The 16,927-nt window shown below is 36.3% G+C and overlaps 1 protein-coding gene across 1 annotated transcript in view; it reads left to right on the top strand.

Moving 5' to 3' along the window:
- TAFA5 (TAFA chemokine like family member 5) overlaps window positions 1-12,376 on the top strand; it is a 336,033-nt gene extending 323,657 nt beyond the window's left edge. Inside the window, 2 exon segments of the mRNA XM_066319083.1 lie at window positions 10,628-10,755; window positions 12,329-12,376. Of these exon segments, the coding sequence (XP_066175180.1) occupies window positions 10,628-10,755; window positions 12,329-12,376 (176 nt within the window).
- The last annotated feature ends 4,551 nt before the right edge of the window (window positions 12,377-16,927 follow it).

Below are 16,927 nucleotides of genomic sequence, written 5' to 3'. Positions count from 1 at the left end.
GGACTGTGAACTTGGACTGTTTGCATTGTTACAAATTGTAGATATTTCCAATGAGGTTTCTCCATTGCTCTAACAAGCAAGAGTCACTTGAGAAAGCTCATTTTCAGACAGTTACTGTTAAAAGAAAACAATTACATTCTTTCGGATGGAGTATACTAACTTGCTTCTATTCCAATTAATTTGGTGGGTTATTATCTCCTGTTTGTGTTCAGTGTTAATGTTTAGTTTGTTTTATTCTCCTTAAGATACTTTTGAATGTTAAAAAAAAAAAAAAAGAAAAAAAAAGGCAGAGAGCAGGAGATTTAAATTTAAATTTAAATAAAAGAATAAAAGTTTAATTTAAATTAAACTTTAGGAACACAGAGTGTTTTTTTAGAGATGTGGCTTTGTTACAGCTGACAGTAGATCACTCAATCATTTGGAGTTTAGTAAAGGATTTAGTTAAATGGGTCCTACAGGAGTAATACTAAAATCTGTAGAACTGAGAAGTTTAGCCCTTGCCATTGAATTGTATAAGCTGCCTCGAGAGTTTTCAGAAATGTGAGCATTCTCTGAAAATTAGTACTGGATGTCTTTCTAAAAGTTATGTTTTACGTCAACAAGAAATTTTTGAAATTGTTATAGGAATTGCTGGATTAAATTTTATGGCCTTCAAAAACTTATTGTTTCTTTCCCTAAAATATATAACTCTATCATATTTCCTGTAAATAAGTACAATCCAGAAAAGTAATTTTAACTCTCAATATACTGACCTGATCAACTGCTTTGTGCCTGGTGGTCTGATTTTTAACAATTGGTGCAGTTGCTGCAGAACCACAAATGCTTGCAGCACCTAATTTTAAGAATTTCATGGTTTAGAAAAGTAAGTCAGAGTATATTTTCTGTGCTATTACTGTGTCCTTTGGCCCAAGGAGCCTCTACTGTGCAGCTTTAGTCAGGGAACAGTTCTCCTACTTGCAAACAGAGTGGCTGTAGCATAGGAGCACATGCATTGCCTGCCCAGAGAGAGAGAGGCAGCACTTCCCCCTTTTTCACCTCTTGGCCAATCCTTCTAGTCTGATTTCACGGGAATAATTTTGAAAATTTAAAGTTAGGTTTTCTGATGGTGAAAAAGATGGGGATATCAAGAAGATGTAGCTGTTCATAGATTTGTTGGAAGTGTTCTCATACATCAAATACTATCAATGCCATCAAATGCCCCTTAGGTCAAGAGAGACTATTCCCTCCAATCAGTGACTATTTTTGTTATAGAGCTCTGAACTAAAGTGTTAATAATTTTTATGTAACAGAATCTAGAGGATCTTTGAAAGTCAATTTTTTGTTGCCTTAGGTACACAAAGTAAAATTGTCCATGCATTAGATGAGTTTTAGAGATGCATTGTCTTTTTAAAGTATCTGTCTCCCAACTTTATGTGCATTATAAAAATAAATTAAAAATAGGCACTCAGTTGTATTTTTTATTTATTCCAACAAAATACTGAATTACCTACAGAGAGAGCTTGACCAAGTAACAAGACAAAAAATTGCCCAATTTAAATACAAATTTAGGAAAATTGTGTAAGATCATAAAATTTGGGGGGTAAGGAAGAGTAATATTTCTGTATAGATGAAAAGCTACCCTAAAAAAATTCACATGACCTAACCTGTCAGTCAAAAATCATACTCTGCACAGGCATAATATAAAACTGCTGTCTGACAAGGTGTGTGACTGTGCAGTTGAGATATAACACACCCACCTGTAACAGGGTTTCCCCATGGACAGTGTACCAATACAGTGCATGTTATATAAACTAACATCTATGCTGTATTTTAACACTTGTGTTCCTCTGTTGTTCAAACACTGGCTAGTAAGCAGAAGTCCTAAGGAAAGGCCAGTTTCCAAGCTCTAATGTTCTACATCACAGTTCTCTATGGCAAGTTTCCTGGGTCACTGACACAAGTTTCAGACTAATCATAAATGCTTATATTAATTGCATTCTCACTATGAAAAGTGATACCATAAAAATGGCTCCCTTTTTCTTTGTTTTCACCTGTTTCATTAGTTTTATTGGGTTGTTTTTTTCCTTAATCTTCATTGTTGAAGCATTGATTTACGTCAAAATCCCCACTGATTTACGTCAAAATCCCCAGTATAACTGTAGCTTATTTTTAATATTTGATGAAAGCAAAAAGTCGCAGGCTTACCCAAAATGCATAGATTGTAAGACAGCATCTAGTCATGTGGAATAGGGGGAAAGCACTTTGGGTAGGAGATAAATACAGTTTCATTGCTGAGTTCTCACTGCGACAGCTTAGTCTCTTTCCATGCTCAGTCATCGAGCTCATTTCAACTCAATTTGCTTCCATGTTCTGTTCATGCATACGTGACAAAAGGAGGGCAGAGTTTGCCATTGCTCTGGTTGTTGACAAAGGAAGCCCATTGTACTTGAGAACAGCTGAATTATTATCTCTTTCAGTACACAATAAAATGTCACCACTGTGTCGCCGCAGCAATGCACATGCTGACACCAGACTTGGAAAGTGCTAAAAGCAATGAGGGCCACAGAAGAACCACTCAGCTAAATGCCCGTCCTTTGAATACACAGGAAGAACGTGAACTAAAATTCCCAGAAATAGCTGTCAAAAGATTAAAGGCTAACAGACTCCTGTCCTTAGGCACATGAAACCTCACATTCTAATTCTCATTGCTTTTTCCATGCAAAAACATTGTCAAATGGAGAGTACTTCTTGTTTTCTTTTTAATTTTTTTTTCTTTCTATTTATATCTTCCTTAACAAGCATGTGCAGGGTTCATTAAAGGTACTCAGTTAGACTGGGTACTCTCTACAGCAAGAGTCCCAAGTAGGACCTTGATCCTTGGCTATAGTTTTAGTGTGTGTTTTGTGAGCACAGAATCAGATACTGCGCTGTCAAATGTGAAGCTGCAGACAGATGGAGTGTCCAGTTATTCTTTGTTACTCACGTCCTTGAGTACTTATGCTCTGAGGTTCAATCTGTGTTTAAATGTTTTTTGTGAGCTTGATTTACAACCTTCCTGCCATCCTTCCTTCACTCCAGCCTCTTAATCTTTTATTCCCAGCTTCTTTCCATGGCAATAAAAATCTGACCATACCACCTAGAGCAAGTTTAATTATTACTGTGGCATCTTCCTTAAAATTCTTGCTTCACTGTGTATTCAGTGATTAATTTTGTATGTTCACATGTTTCATAGCTAGGAGAGTTCTCAGGGTCCTCCTGCCTCTTCCACAGCTGCCCAGCATTCTCTGCAGAACATAGGGATGGCAGTGAGTATCTGGTCAGTTCTCATTTGGCTTTTAACCATAGTGAACCTGGTCTTCCACTGCATTTCTCTGCTCATGTCATCAGGAGGACTGAAACTGGTACACTAAGAGAAGAAAACCCAATATGTTCTGGTCTTTTGCCTTCACCCACCTACATTGTTGCACTGACTCCGCTGAACAAGTGCTCAAGCTTTTGACCTTGCCCATTAGCTTCAGTAGCTACTACATATAGCTGGGATTTGTCTTCTTTTTCCTTTCTTTCTTGCTTTTTTTTTTTTTTTTTCTTTAGTATCTATTTTCCCACTGCTTCCCATTTTAACCCTTCTTGTCTATTCTTTACCATGATCTTCAAATTCTCTTCTTTACATCTGAAATTGCTCCACTACACTGGAGAGTCCCTCTCCAGTGAAATTTGCTGTTCTCAATATGCTGGCAGCAAAGTAAAATGTGTAGAAAGCCTGATCTCTGAAGGGTTCTTTGCTGGCATATCACAGATCAGATTTTTAGTAATTTTTACTTTGCTTACAGCACACTAATTGAATACAGCAGAGCAGAACAGCAGGGGACAGAAACAGAAAACACTGAGTCCTGACAACAGCTTTCTCTAGGGCTATGTGTTGCATTAGCATCTCTTATTAGAGAGCAAATGCTAACTACCCACAGACAGTGAAGCAGTAAGATCATTCATAGATTGAAAATCATTGAATATGCACATCTACAGATATTCAGACAAGTGCTGAAATCCTGGGCAAAGTTGTAAGCCAGCTTGCCTATTCAAAGCACTGACATTTTAATATTTAGTTAGAAAATGCTAGTTTTGCAGAGACTAGAAGCACATGAACTGTCCCTAAAAAAAATTCAACATGTAAATTTTATCAGTATTTATTATTTATTATTACTCTCAGGATACTTGTTGTGACCCTGTGAAATTTAGTAAATGATAAAAAATGGGGTTTTTTCTTTGTTTGTTTGTTTGTTTGTTTTCTGTTCGACTGCTATGTAGGCAGTTGGAAAATATGTGTTACATTTGCTGCATTACTTTTCCAAGTAAGCAATTTTGCCAGTGAGGGGCTGAGGAGTTGAGAACAAATCCAGAGATATATTACAATCTCTAATGAGAGCAATTAGAAACAGAATACTGGCCCTTGAAAACTAAAATGGAAACAGACATGAGTTGATGGTGAAGCTGATTTATAGGACACTTTGCATGTTAGGATAATGCATCTCTCTTACAAATATTTGAACATCTGGATGTAGACTAATGTAAGGTACCTATCTCTGTATCAGTGAGTCACATGGACTTAAAGTTTTCAAAGAACTAAAAAAAAGATAGATCAGAAAAATACATTCTAGTTTCTACACTACAAAAAGTCAGGTATCATGTTCATTTGCATTTAGTCTCATATGCTTTTCATTTTTTATTTATTTATTGTTTGGGGTATCATAATGAGGAAATGCTTCTTTTTGGAGACACAAACAGGAAAAAGGATAAGAGCTGTTGAATTTCATGAGAGTGCTCCTAGAATCTGGATTATACTTCAGGGTTTTTTTGTGCAATTATTTTTAAGCTGTCGGCATATATTTATTTCAGGGTCTTATGAAGTTAAAGCAAAACATTAAGTATGTCATAAAATTGAACAAATACATGGATGCCTTTCTAAATGCAGTTGTTTAAATTTGAGTTTACTTTTTCGAAGTAGTATTTTCAAGTAGTTTTTGCATCAGTGGTTTACTGAGCTTTCTGCATTCACTCAGTTTAATCCAACAACTTCTTATGCCAGCTAATTCAGCTAAATTCCTTGGGACTACTTATGTAACTCACAGTGTTGTTCCTTAGGGAGTCTTTGTTTGGGATAATATGGATGACTGCATAATTTGGAGATCGTCTCCTAGGTATTATCCTGCTCCTCCTAAATACAAGTTGTACAAGGTGCAATCTGCATAATTTCTGATAAAGCCAAATTTTCATTCTTTTTGGGGGTACAGGTGAACATGGACGGTATTTTCTCAACCCAGGGGCTGCAATAAGATTTATCTCTCAGTGGAACTATGATTGGATGAGCTGCAGGAAAAGCCTCTGCCCTGTCATTCAGTCTTTTGCTCATGATCTAGTTACCTGGTCTCAATTTGTAGCTTCTCTGTAGCCCACAGGAGATCACTTTTTTTCATATATTTCTCAACCTCAGCTCAAGCATCCCTCTCAATCTTGACAGCAAGAGCTAAATGATAAAATAGGTGTCTAGACATTGCTATATTGCTGTTCTTAGAACTAAATAGTCTTTGGTCTAGATGCCCTATAAATAATTGAGACAATCTAACCCTTTGTGAATTAGCAGTGCTTCAATTCTTTTTAGGGAAGCAGAATGACTGCTGTAAAAGGTATCCAAGCTTTGTGATATTTCCTTGTTGTAAAATAGATTGACATTTGGGGCTTTTACACTATTACAGTCAAATTGCTGCTCTAAAGATAGTTCATGATTGCAGTTTCTTAGGGTGGTGTGATTCAGTGTGTCTTTCCGATGGCATCTTTCCTGCCACTGCAATTTAACTGATATATGTTTTTGCAAGCATATTACTTTGCATATTTTTATTGTTGTTTAATTTTTTTGAAGTATACATATTAAAGTACACTCTCTCTTTGAAGGAAGGAGGGACACAGAAAGGTCTCCAGTCTAGTGATTACTAAGAATTTAGAGGTTTTGTTAACCTCAGTGCACACTGGGGACAATGAACAGCATTTACCAGTTGTAGGTAAAGCTAGCTAAACATAGCAGGTTCTGCAAGATCTTTGGGGATCTTTGATAGGTAGGTAGTGTGTATGTACTGAATCAGGCAGAGGAGGGGAATGGTCAGAGTAAAAAGCTAGAGCTGAAAAAAAAAATAGAAAAGGAAAAATATCAGATAAAATTAAAAAAAGACTGGGAGATGAGTGGGATGATGAAACCAGTTGAGATCATTTGGAAGTGAATAATTATAAAAGATGTGGTCCTATTCAATGTTAATAGGGCAAATGAAATACACTAAGATGAATGTGTTTGTCTATGTACTTCTAAAGTGGTGAAGCCAAAGGCATTTCTGAACCTTGGAAAACTGCTATGTTGATCAGTTTTCTTCAAAGTTCAAGGAAAACCACAGTGATATAATATATGAAAGTCAAAGAGGAAAAATTTTCTCCAATGTGTATGTTACAGCTTGCATTAAATGCTAAAAATTACCATTGAAAACATATAATGTGAAGAAAAACATAATTCTGTAAAAAATATAGATGAGCTAAGTTCTCATTTAATAAGTATGTTTCAAAATGTGTTCTGCTTGGGAGAAATTTTTCCTAGGACCTATTTCAATGTATCTTCTCTGCTACTTTTTTTTTTTAAACCTTATTTAGGCTCATGCATCATGGTTTAGATTATACTTTATAAATACATAAAAATGTATAACTCTTCACTTAGCACAGCACCTTTTATGCATAGAGGCATAAGGTATTCTGAAATCATGTGTCAGTATCTGAATGTCGTTTCCATCAATATTCTTATTCAGTGAAAATAAAGTGTGTTTTTACTTTTATTTCCTAATTCATTCCCCAACATTAAAAAAGAGACAACAAGCTGTAACAATTTGAGTATTTTATTTTATCATATTTTAGATGGCTGTAAGTTTTTGCATTCACTGCTGCTGAACAAGACTCATCTCAGGTTTTTGCTTTTGCAAACTGTTGCTTTTCAGTTAAAAGATTGACTAGAGATGCCGAGATTGATAATTCTCTGAGTGCAGGGTGTATTTGGGAAAAGAATACCTGGAAAACAAACCTGCTTTTCCACAGGAAATATATATAGATAATATTAAAACAGGTGAGAGTCTTATTGACAAAAGCTTATCCAGTTGCAGCATTTAGCAGAAAACAATTTGTGGTTTTCTGAGACTCTACTCAGTTGAGCAGTCTTAACTTAGACCATGCTGATCATGAATGGAGACTTTTTCTACCAATAACTGGAACTTGATTGCAATTTTCTCTGTCTTACAAAACAATTAAGGTCACATTGGTGGGTAGTTTGTCAGGATGTTGTATCAACATCTTCTTGCACCCACCGCCTTGAAACTGTTTGCATGAAAACCCCTTGGACAGAGTCCATTTCTTCTCCAGGTCAAATGGCACTACCCAGGAAAGCAATTCTACCATGTGCTGAGCAATGTCAGTTCCTATTAACTCCAGTTTAAGTGAAGAGGCACAGCCCTTCTTAGGAGATGCAAGGTAGTGTCAGCACAGATTCTAAAGCTGAAATTCAGTTCTTTGCAGAAGCTCTGCACAAAGCCTGTGTATCATTTAAGTGCCACTTAATTCTTTATAATGGAGCTTGGAGTGGATTTGAAGAAGCTGATAGGCTTTTTGCTCTCTTGTCTGCAGAGGGCTGAATTACAGCCCTGGTGAATATACACAGTAAAAAGGCAACTACACTGCCTCAGGAAATGCACTATATTCCTTTGCTTTGACTAGTGTAACTCAATTTCAATTACTGATGAAAATTCTTTGATATTATGCTTATAAAAATTGTTGTACATTTTGCTCCCTGCCTACATTACACATTGAGCTCCACTCCCATACTGCGATATAATGCGCAAACCAAACAGCGAAAATGCCAAAGGAGACATAGTCCTGCAGACAGGAACAGGACCTCCCTCGTGGCACTATGAGAGGGCCTGTGTGTTGGTGAGGCTCCTGAAGCAAAGCCATGAGTGGGTGGAAAAGCAGAATTACAGGGACCAGTAATGGGGAAGAGATCCCAGCGGGAAGAAGGGTTGGAAGAGGGCGTAGGGGCTGAGGAGGCAGAGTTTTGATACTGATTAGCTTTAAACCATGTGAGCTGGCTACCTTTTCTCTACAAAAGAAGTTCAGATTCTCAACACCTAAATGCATGAGCTGGTCTATACACAGCACAGAAATGTTTTAGACTTTATGTTTTGTAAAATACCCATGGCGTGTTTCAAACTTGTGTGGATATAACCAATACCCAGAGCAAGGACCCCATGGATTTGTGATAATACCAATAGCAACCACTGAGAGTAATTCAGAGATACATTTTTAAATGAGATTACTTAAAGTCATATTTCCAGGAAAACCTCCTAGCTGAGATAGTAAAGGCAATCTAGTGGATATTTCTGACTTTAGCTTACTATTCAGTCTTTCAGTGATCCTTCATATTGTTGAAACATTTATAGACATAGCCATTTTGATATTGTGAATTAAGAAAGATATAAATGCAAGTAGGTCAGATTTGGTGTGAACATTTTACTGAGCTTTTTCTGTTGAGCCTGTAGCTGGATGCATGCCTTCACTGAAAAAGATGAGGCTATTAACTGTTACAGAGGGGGGGTTAATCTCAAAAACTGATATGATCCAGTTATCTCTAGAGCAGTACATCTGGTGCCCAAGTAGAATCCACATTTCTGTGTATCTTGTGCTTATACAAATTAGCAGAGTTGCTTCAAAAAATTGTAGTTATGAGTCATTTCACCATTGATTTATATATTGCTTAATGAACAGTGAAAATTTCTATGTAGACATGTAGGTACTAAAGAGGTTTTATAATTTAAATATTAATATGAATTTCAGATTGAACTTCGACAGAAAGAAATCAGGTTTTGTTATATTGCTAAAGCTTACCAAAAATTATACCAGAGCTGAGGACACAAGTTATTTTGGGTCAAAATATTGGAAAGGGTTTTATTAAAAGACTTAAAATTGCATTTCTATTTATTGCCATGATCTAGTGGCGCTGGGAATTGTATTCTTAAGCAGTTCCAAACAGAAGAACTCAGGCTGAATCACACGTTCAGGTGAGCATAAAGCTGCAGCTGCCACTGGGATAAATGACTGTTTAGTCTCCTTGGACCCCAAATTAATTTGGTACAGCATAAGCTTCTTGTTTCACTAAGTATTTCTCCTGCAGTTCTCGTTTTGCTGGGCTAATGATTACTGAAGGCGTATTGTGTGTATTGGTGTCACGCGTCAACATAGAGAAAGGCATGATCAGTGTCCCTCTATGTCCCTCAAGTTCTGACCTTGAATCCTAGGACACTTAAGCATAAATTGAAGTGGTGGAGCTTTCTTATAGTCCTACCAAGAATTGGTGAAATGATCTGTGGAGGAACTGAGGACCATTTTCTGCAGACTGCAAGTCTTACAGATTGAGCAAAAGTTAGTTTGGAAGACCTTACCTTGTTTAGCATGAGTATATGGCACCATGCAAATGAGTGTCTCTCTGTATATGTATTTTATGAAAAGTACCCTAAACACTCCACTTTACAGTATTGTCTTCAGTGAAGAGTGAAAGAATAATGGAATACCAGATATTAGTAATATCATTTGGTATTCTATGAGAAGGAACCCAGATATTACAAAGGTGAACTCAAAAGAAGTAGCAGTATAGTTCAGGAAGAAATCTACAGGTATTAAAGCCCCTTTTCTCTCTCTCTTGAGGAAAAATTGCTCCTTACAGCTCCTTTGCTTTTACTTTATTGCAGTCAGGGCTCTGTTGTTCCAAGCCTACATGCTGTGTATGACCTTGCGGAAATTTTGCAGTGAGCTTGCCAGAGACACAAGCATTAAGGGTAGACACAAAACACATATAACACCAGCCTTCTGTTAGAAACCTTCATAACTAGACTCCTTTTCCCTTGTAGTAATAGGCTGTTTGTTCCTGTCTTTTCCCTCAGCTTGTTGTCTCCTTCTCCATGATTTCTCAACCTTTGCTTCATTCAACACTTGTCCTTCTTATGTTCCTAGTTTCTGCCCTAGACTAAACCCCTACCATTGAAGTATCACAGTTTCACAATAGCTGTCTTTATACTGACCCCTCTAACTGTTTATTATAGCTTTTCTCTTTCCCCTGCATGTCTCATGTCAATTTACATTGAAGCACTTCAGAATAAGGATGTTCTGCTCATGTTTGTAGAGAATCTAACACAATGTATCCCAGTTGTGGGACACCAAAATGATTAGTTAGGATAGTTAAGTCTTTAATTGTAAACCCCTCCCAACAATGTTTCCTTGATTGCAACAAGCATGAAATTAGAAAAATAGCTAGTTTCTCTGTTTTTTTGATTTATAACAAAGCTGTCTTTTGGGGTTTTTTGTTGGTTTTTAAGTTTGAAATGAAATTTGTTGGCACAGGAGGTGTAAATAATTTTGTAAATTGCCTAGGGCTGTCTACATTATAAACTATTGCTGAATTATCAAATAATGAAAATAGACAACTCAAATGAGAATGTGTTTAGAGATAAGTGAAATGTGAATTCTCCTGCCAATTGTTTTTGGTTTTGTTTTTTCTTCTTCCTTTTCTGTTTCATAGCACGAATTATCAAAACAAAACAGTGGTGTGAAATGCTTCCGTGTTTAGAAGGAGAAGGCTGTGATTTGCTAATCAATAAATCAGGCTGGACCTGTACACAACCAGGAGGACGGATAAAGACAACCACGGTAGGTCACTCCTCTGTTCTGTACTTCTTCAATTTCTTATACACTTTAGTTTGTTGAAAAACAACAAGTGAGATTTTTTTAATAGTTTTTCAGCACTTTTATGTGAAGTTTATTGCCTCATAATTAATCTGAGCATGCTGAAGTACACAGCAATATTATCATAAAATACAACATTGGAAAAGACAACAAAGGAAAATGTGTAATTCCCATGGTTAGTAAGAGTAGATATTATATCAAGGTTTTCTTATAAGACACCAGTGGTTTAATTAACACTCATATCCAGCCTGTGGACAGTATCTTATTGTTTCAACATACATAAACTTTCTTATGCTGTGGTAGCGTAGGGTGGAAAACTCAATGTGTGGTCTAAGAGGGTGAAAAGAAAGGTTTCGTTGGGAATTCCAAAGAAAATGTTTTTGCAATTCCAACCATACTGGAAAAATAAGTTGCACAGATAGATCTTTAGTTTTCAGTGAGATCAACAGAAAATATAGCAAAAGATCCCTTTTCCCAGCTTCCTTTGGCCCTGGTTTGTTGATAAATCCCTCAATTCTCTTATTAGGTGTCTTGGGGCATATGCTTGTAGTGAAGCTGAAAGTATATACGACAGTAATAGTTTCTAGGGCCTATAATGTATCAAACAGTTTTCTAGAAAATGTTCTCAAATGCCAGCAATTCTTTGACTTAAAAAATGGAAAAATTCTGAAGAGATATAATAGAGCAATTTTCTGATAGCTTGCTAGGCCTCTTGAAATTATTTCCCCTCCTTATAATCTTTTTTTAGATTTACAGGGAGCTTGAGTGTAATTTAAATAAGTGCAATTTCAAGAATATTTAGTCTTAAAAGTACTTATCAGTGAGGACTAAATTAATGCCCATCATCCCCTGCACAATTTTTCTGTCTGAGAAAGGAGACAGACAGCAATACAAAACCTTTTATTGTTGTAGAATGCCAGTATTTTGAAAATTAACATGATTTTCACTTTTTTAAAAAAGGAAGATTCAGTAATGCTTTAAGTAAGATAACTACAAAACGAATTTTATGAATTGTGATCACTGTTTTTATCCTTCTGTATTTACCAGATATAATATTCCTTATGGACAGGGCTGTAAAACTTAACTCATCTCTGAGGTCTTACTTCAATATAGTTTGCCTTTAGATCTTTTGCATTCAAGTTACGCAAATCTTTTGCATTCAAGTTATGTAAGAGTGACATTAAAAAAAAAAAACAACAACAAAAAACAAGGGAGGGAAAAAAGTTTTTAAACATTAATGCCAACATTCAAGGGCAAGGAGATCTAACACCGTAACTTTGTCATACTTGAAATATAGTCTTAAATCTTGTTAATTCAGGGGTATTTTCTGTATCTGAGGTAAACGGAAAACCCATGTACTGTGACACATTGCCAGCTGTCATTTTAGCTCTTTATTTGATGTTTAATGCTAATGGCATGACTGAGTAATGCAAAGTAAGCAGAGGATCTGTCCTTTCTGTCTTTAATGAAGTGATTCAGATATGCTTTAAGATTAAACACCAGAAGCCTGATTCTGAACTCTTACTTGTCTCTATAGCTCTTTAATGCTATTGACATGAATGGAATGACTCATGAATTTGATTAATGTAAATGAAATCATAATCATGCCCCATCAGTAAAATTAAGACCACGGCAAGTGTAATATTGTAAAACAGACTCTTCCCCACACAGATTCATCATTGTCAATGGTAAGGAAAGATTTTGCCAGAGAGACAACTGTAGAACAACTCTGAGCATAAGCCTTCATCTAACATCAAGCAGCCTTCAACAGTTGGTATCACACATGCAGACACACAACAAACACGCAGTACTTTCCAGTCAAGCCAGACTAGCAACTTAGAATGCTTACAGAAGCTCTAAATGCAGAAAGGGGAGAGGGAATAAAAGACAAGAAGTAAAACAGATAAAAAAACCCCTGCAATTAACTCTAGCCTATAATTCAGTATTAGTAACAAATTAAAAACTAAAAAAAAAATGTTCTTTAGGTACTTGGTTGAAGAGTAAGCTTTGGACCATGGTAGTAAATTTGGACACTGTCATAAGATGACTCCATGGAATGCATGACTGTGAGTAAAAGAAAAAAAAAAAGAAAATCCAACAGAAACAGTAAGAAGCATGCCATCATGGTATTTAAGTGTACTAGGAAAAACTTTTGGCTGGGAAGGGCCAGAAAAATGACTACCAGGTAGTATGGGGAAAAATACGTCCAGACATACTGAATTAGTTACTGTATCCTGTTCTTAAGTAGAAATAATTTTTGACCACATCTCCAGCAACTGCCAGATTAGGTCCTTCATTTTTTAGCTGTCAATTTTATTAAAACACATTCATTAATATCAGCAGCCCTTTCCCGCTTATATAGCTTGCATCTTAAAGGAATTTTTGGCAGTAGGTCTTGAGTTATCATACTGATAGTAGATCGCATGGCAGAGATATCACTGTTTGGTAAATGCTGACAGTAATTTGTCAGTCGCACAAAAGTCAGAACAGTGTTGAACTCTGATGGACTGAGACCAGCTGTTGTGCTAATACCAGCTTTTCACGTTTGTGCCAGGAGGTTTTGTGGAAATGCAACTTTTTAAGTACAGTGTTTAGAAGCAGCACGTGGAATGTTAGGGCTTGTAGAGATCTTATAGATGACATGAGCTCCCTTTTAAGTGTGAATATACTTTAGGACTATACTTTAGGACTCATAGTTAAATATGGTTCTTAAAAAGAAAGTAAGAAATAGAATTTATTTTCTGTAGATGACTTAACCTTTTAGTATTTTTTTTTTCCAAGAAAATTCCAAGCAAACAGCAAGAGAACATGTCTGTTGCTGTAAAACAAAAGTGCGATTTCTGTAAAATGTTTCGAAAGGGCTGCTGCTTTTTACTTTATATTTCGTGTCAAAATTGTTTACACATTCTATGCAGAGCCAGATTTTTCAACTGGCTGGCACTTTTTGTGATCAGCTCTGGAAATAATGCAACCAAATCAGAATTCTCTCCTCAGATGAGTAGCGGTGTTTTATATCCATTTTGTGCTCACTTTGCAAAGCTATAAATGACTACACAAGGTGCAAGGCGAAGGAAAATCAGACTCAAAGTATACTCTAAATGGATCTGGATGTCACTTCTGCCCTGTTGTTCTTTCTACAAGGTGTGAATGAACCAAAGATTTTTCATCTGCTAAGAGGCTTTTAGAACTGTGGGCTGACTGGGCTAACTGCCAATCTATGTATTAAGAGGCTGACTGTCAATACAAGGAAACAATATGGCAACTTGTAAAAGAAGATAGCAAGAGAATACTACACAGTTGTTAGCAATTTTAACATACTAAGTACTTTCATATAACAAATGTCCTTACAGTCACTTTAAAATCCCCTGCCTTTAAAAATTTCTTCTCCTTTTACTGTTCTCATTGTTTTTTCGATTGCTTATTAAAAATTAGGCTGTATGATTCTTTAAAAATATTTTGTAGTTTGAATAATGCCAGAATATTCCATGTTCTTATATGCCTCTATTTTTAAAAGAAGTTGCTGAAGGGCCTTTCCATTTTGTATTTCAAGTGTAAAACTTGCTCGCCTATAGATGAGAAGATGCACAACGTGTTGTTTTTACAGGGGAGATTAATTTTTAGCACCCGAGTGTATATATGTTGTCAATGATCCATCACTACCTAATTGTTACTTAATTAATTCCTTCTTCTACATAATGCGATTTCAATGCACGGAGCTTAACATGAACATTCATGCGCCAGTTCCTCGGTACCTAACCTTTTAAACCTCGGCGATTTTACTGCTAAATTAGCTGAAGTGGGAAATTAAGGAATATGGAGAAGCTAAGAAAGAGCTCACAGTGGATAAAAGGTGTAATTACTCTGACATGGAGCTCAGTGCTTAGCTGGTAAAATTTGCTAAGGATCTAGCTTCACCAAGGGACCTGACTTTCTTAATAGAGTTTACTTACACGAGGAGCAACTTATCATGCCTCACCATTAATACAAATGACATGCTGGCTGGGTTGGAAAGGCAATTTGTTCCTTACCCTGAAAAATACAATATGTATTTTTATCGGCTGTAATTTAAATCCTAATTTTTCGGCAGAGCTTTATCATACATATATGTATGATTAAGGTAACTCAGATAAAATATACTGGTTTGATTTTCAGCACTGACTTATGAGCAATGTGTTTTCACTCATACCATTACGTTCAGGTAAAAAGAAATATATATATATATGTATACACATATAAATGTACATATATATATATATGTTACATATTTGTAACGTACTTGAGAATTTACTTTTTTTTAGACTGAAGATCAGCTGGAAATATCCTGAGGCCATGGTCTAGTGGTCTGAGCTTGGGAACTGGGAGCCAGAAACTCCTGAGCTCTAATCCTGGCTCTGACAGTGACTCCCTCTGTGGCCTTGGGTAAGTCACTGAACCTCTCTGCCTCAGTTTCCCCAGCAGTAAAAGTAAGATTAACAATTCTTAGCTCCATACATCAGTTAATTTGGGAGTCCTGACTTAACATTTTAAGAGGTTTAGCAATTCAGATTAACTTAGAAATAAAAATACTGTTATGTATAAATGGTAATATTCCTATTGTTAGGTATTCCCATAACACTGGTATTCCTGTATTTAGCCTCACCTACATTCCAGCTCTGAGTGTTTCCAAATGTGCATTTCACATCTCCACAGCTCAACTGTTTTCATTTGGTTAAGCTGGTTTTGGAAGTATTTTGACATCCTGCCAGTTCTAGTTCTGTGTCATTCCAGGATACAATACCTACCAAAACAAGCTTTCAGGCAGCACCAGATTAGAGCAGTGAAATGTTGCATGCATGCCATGGCAAATTAATTTTCACCCTTCCTCTTTGTCACAAGTGGCCAACTTATGAAACAGATAAAACAATACCAATGCTTTACATGTCATAGCTGTGTGCTTCAGTGTCCACTCTATAGATCTGTCAGCAATTCATCTTATAAATTCCTTCACTCTCCAAATTGTAACAGGAACACTACATATGGACCAAGATTACAGAGGACACTTTTCAGCAGGCTGATGTATTCCCTCACTCCAATCCAAGTATTAGCATTTAGAAACAAGAAGGAGATTAGGATCCTGAATTTTTCATTGTTTATAGTCAACTGTTGGAGAATCAGTATCTTTGCCTATGGGACTATCTTTGCTTTGAAGTCCATGAGCTTACACCATTTGAGTCCCTATATCCTCTCTGTCTTTTCTTTTTGTGTGTGTCCCTCTTCATGATGGCACACCTGCCACTGTCTTGTGAGAGGTCTTAGCAGCAGGAAGGGCTCTCACAAATACACTTTTGTGTGAAATGGATCATTAACTCTTCATGCTCAGACATACTCTTAATATTTAGTTGGTTATCTAGAAATCCGGTTTAAGAAAACCTCTATCTTTACTGTTACTAAGAATCATTTACACTCTTAAGTCCTTCTGACTGACAGTTTTGTGGGCTTTGAGACCATTGCTTCACCAAGTCTTATGCATCACAAAACCCTTTAAAACTAACTCAGGTCTCAATAGTGTGCTTCTGGAATTGATATTTGATTAAGACTTTCCGAGACCACACCACATAACTGGAAGTTAGCCTAAAATATGATAAAACACTGATGTGTTCTACCTTTCATACACACCAAACTGAGAAAGGGTAAAACATCAACACTTTCTGCAGAATATCTTTAGCAGTTATTGTTGAGATCACAAAGTTATGATACCTGCATCTGTGACTGTAAATATGAACTGCCAGAACTAGGTTACTTTTAATTAACATCTCATTCTAATGTGTTTCTATAGAATCAGTCCTAGTCATTGTACAGTGCTTTAACTGAACCTTTTAATAGTTTGGTATTAATCTGATGTTCTTCTCAGTAATACTAACATAAATTATGAGAGAAAATACCAGTCCTTTATGTGTTATAGCCACATGATTCAATGGCCATTCTGTAGATGTGTACTACAACACCTAGATTCAATCTATTTATTTCCATGGCTTACAGGATATTTTAATGCTTTGAGCAGTTTCCATTACTCTCATTGTTTACAAAAGGTATTGTCCTGGTTTAGGACGAATAGGGAGAAATCCTAATTTCTAGATTAGGGAGGCATCAAAATCTA

The sequence above is a fragment of the Sylvia atricapilla genome, chromosome 5 (assembly GCF_009819655.1).
Source record: "Sylvia atricapilla isolate bSylAtr1 chromosome 5, bSylAtr1.pri, whole genome shotgun sequence".
NCBI lineage: Eukaryota > Metazoa > Chordata > Aves > Passeriformes > Sylviidae > Sylvia > Sylvia atricapilla.
Note: the sequence above shows the minus strand (reverse complement) of the source record. Positions and strands in the feature narration are given on the sequence as shown.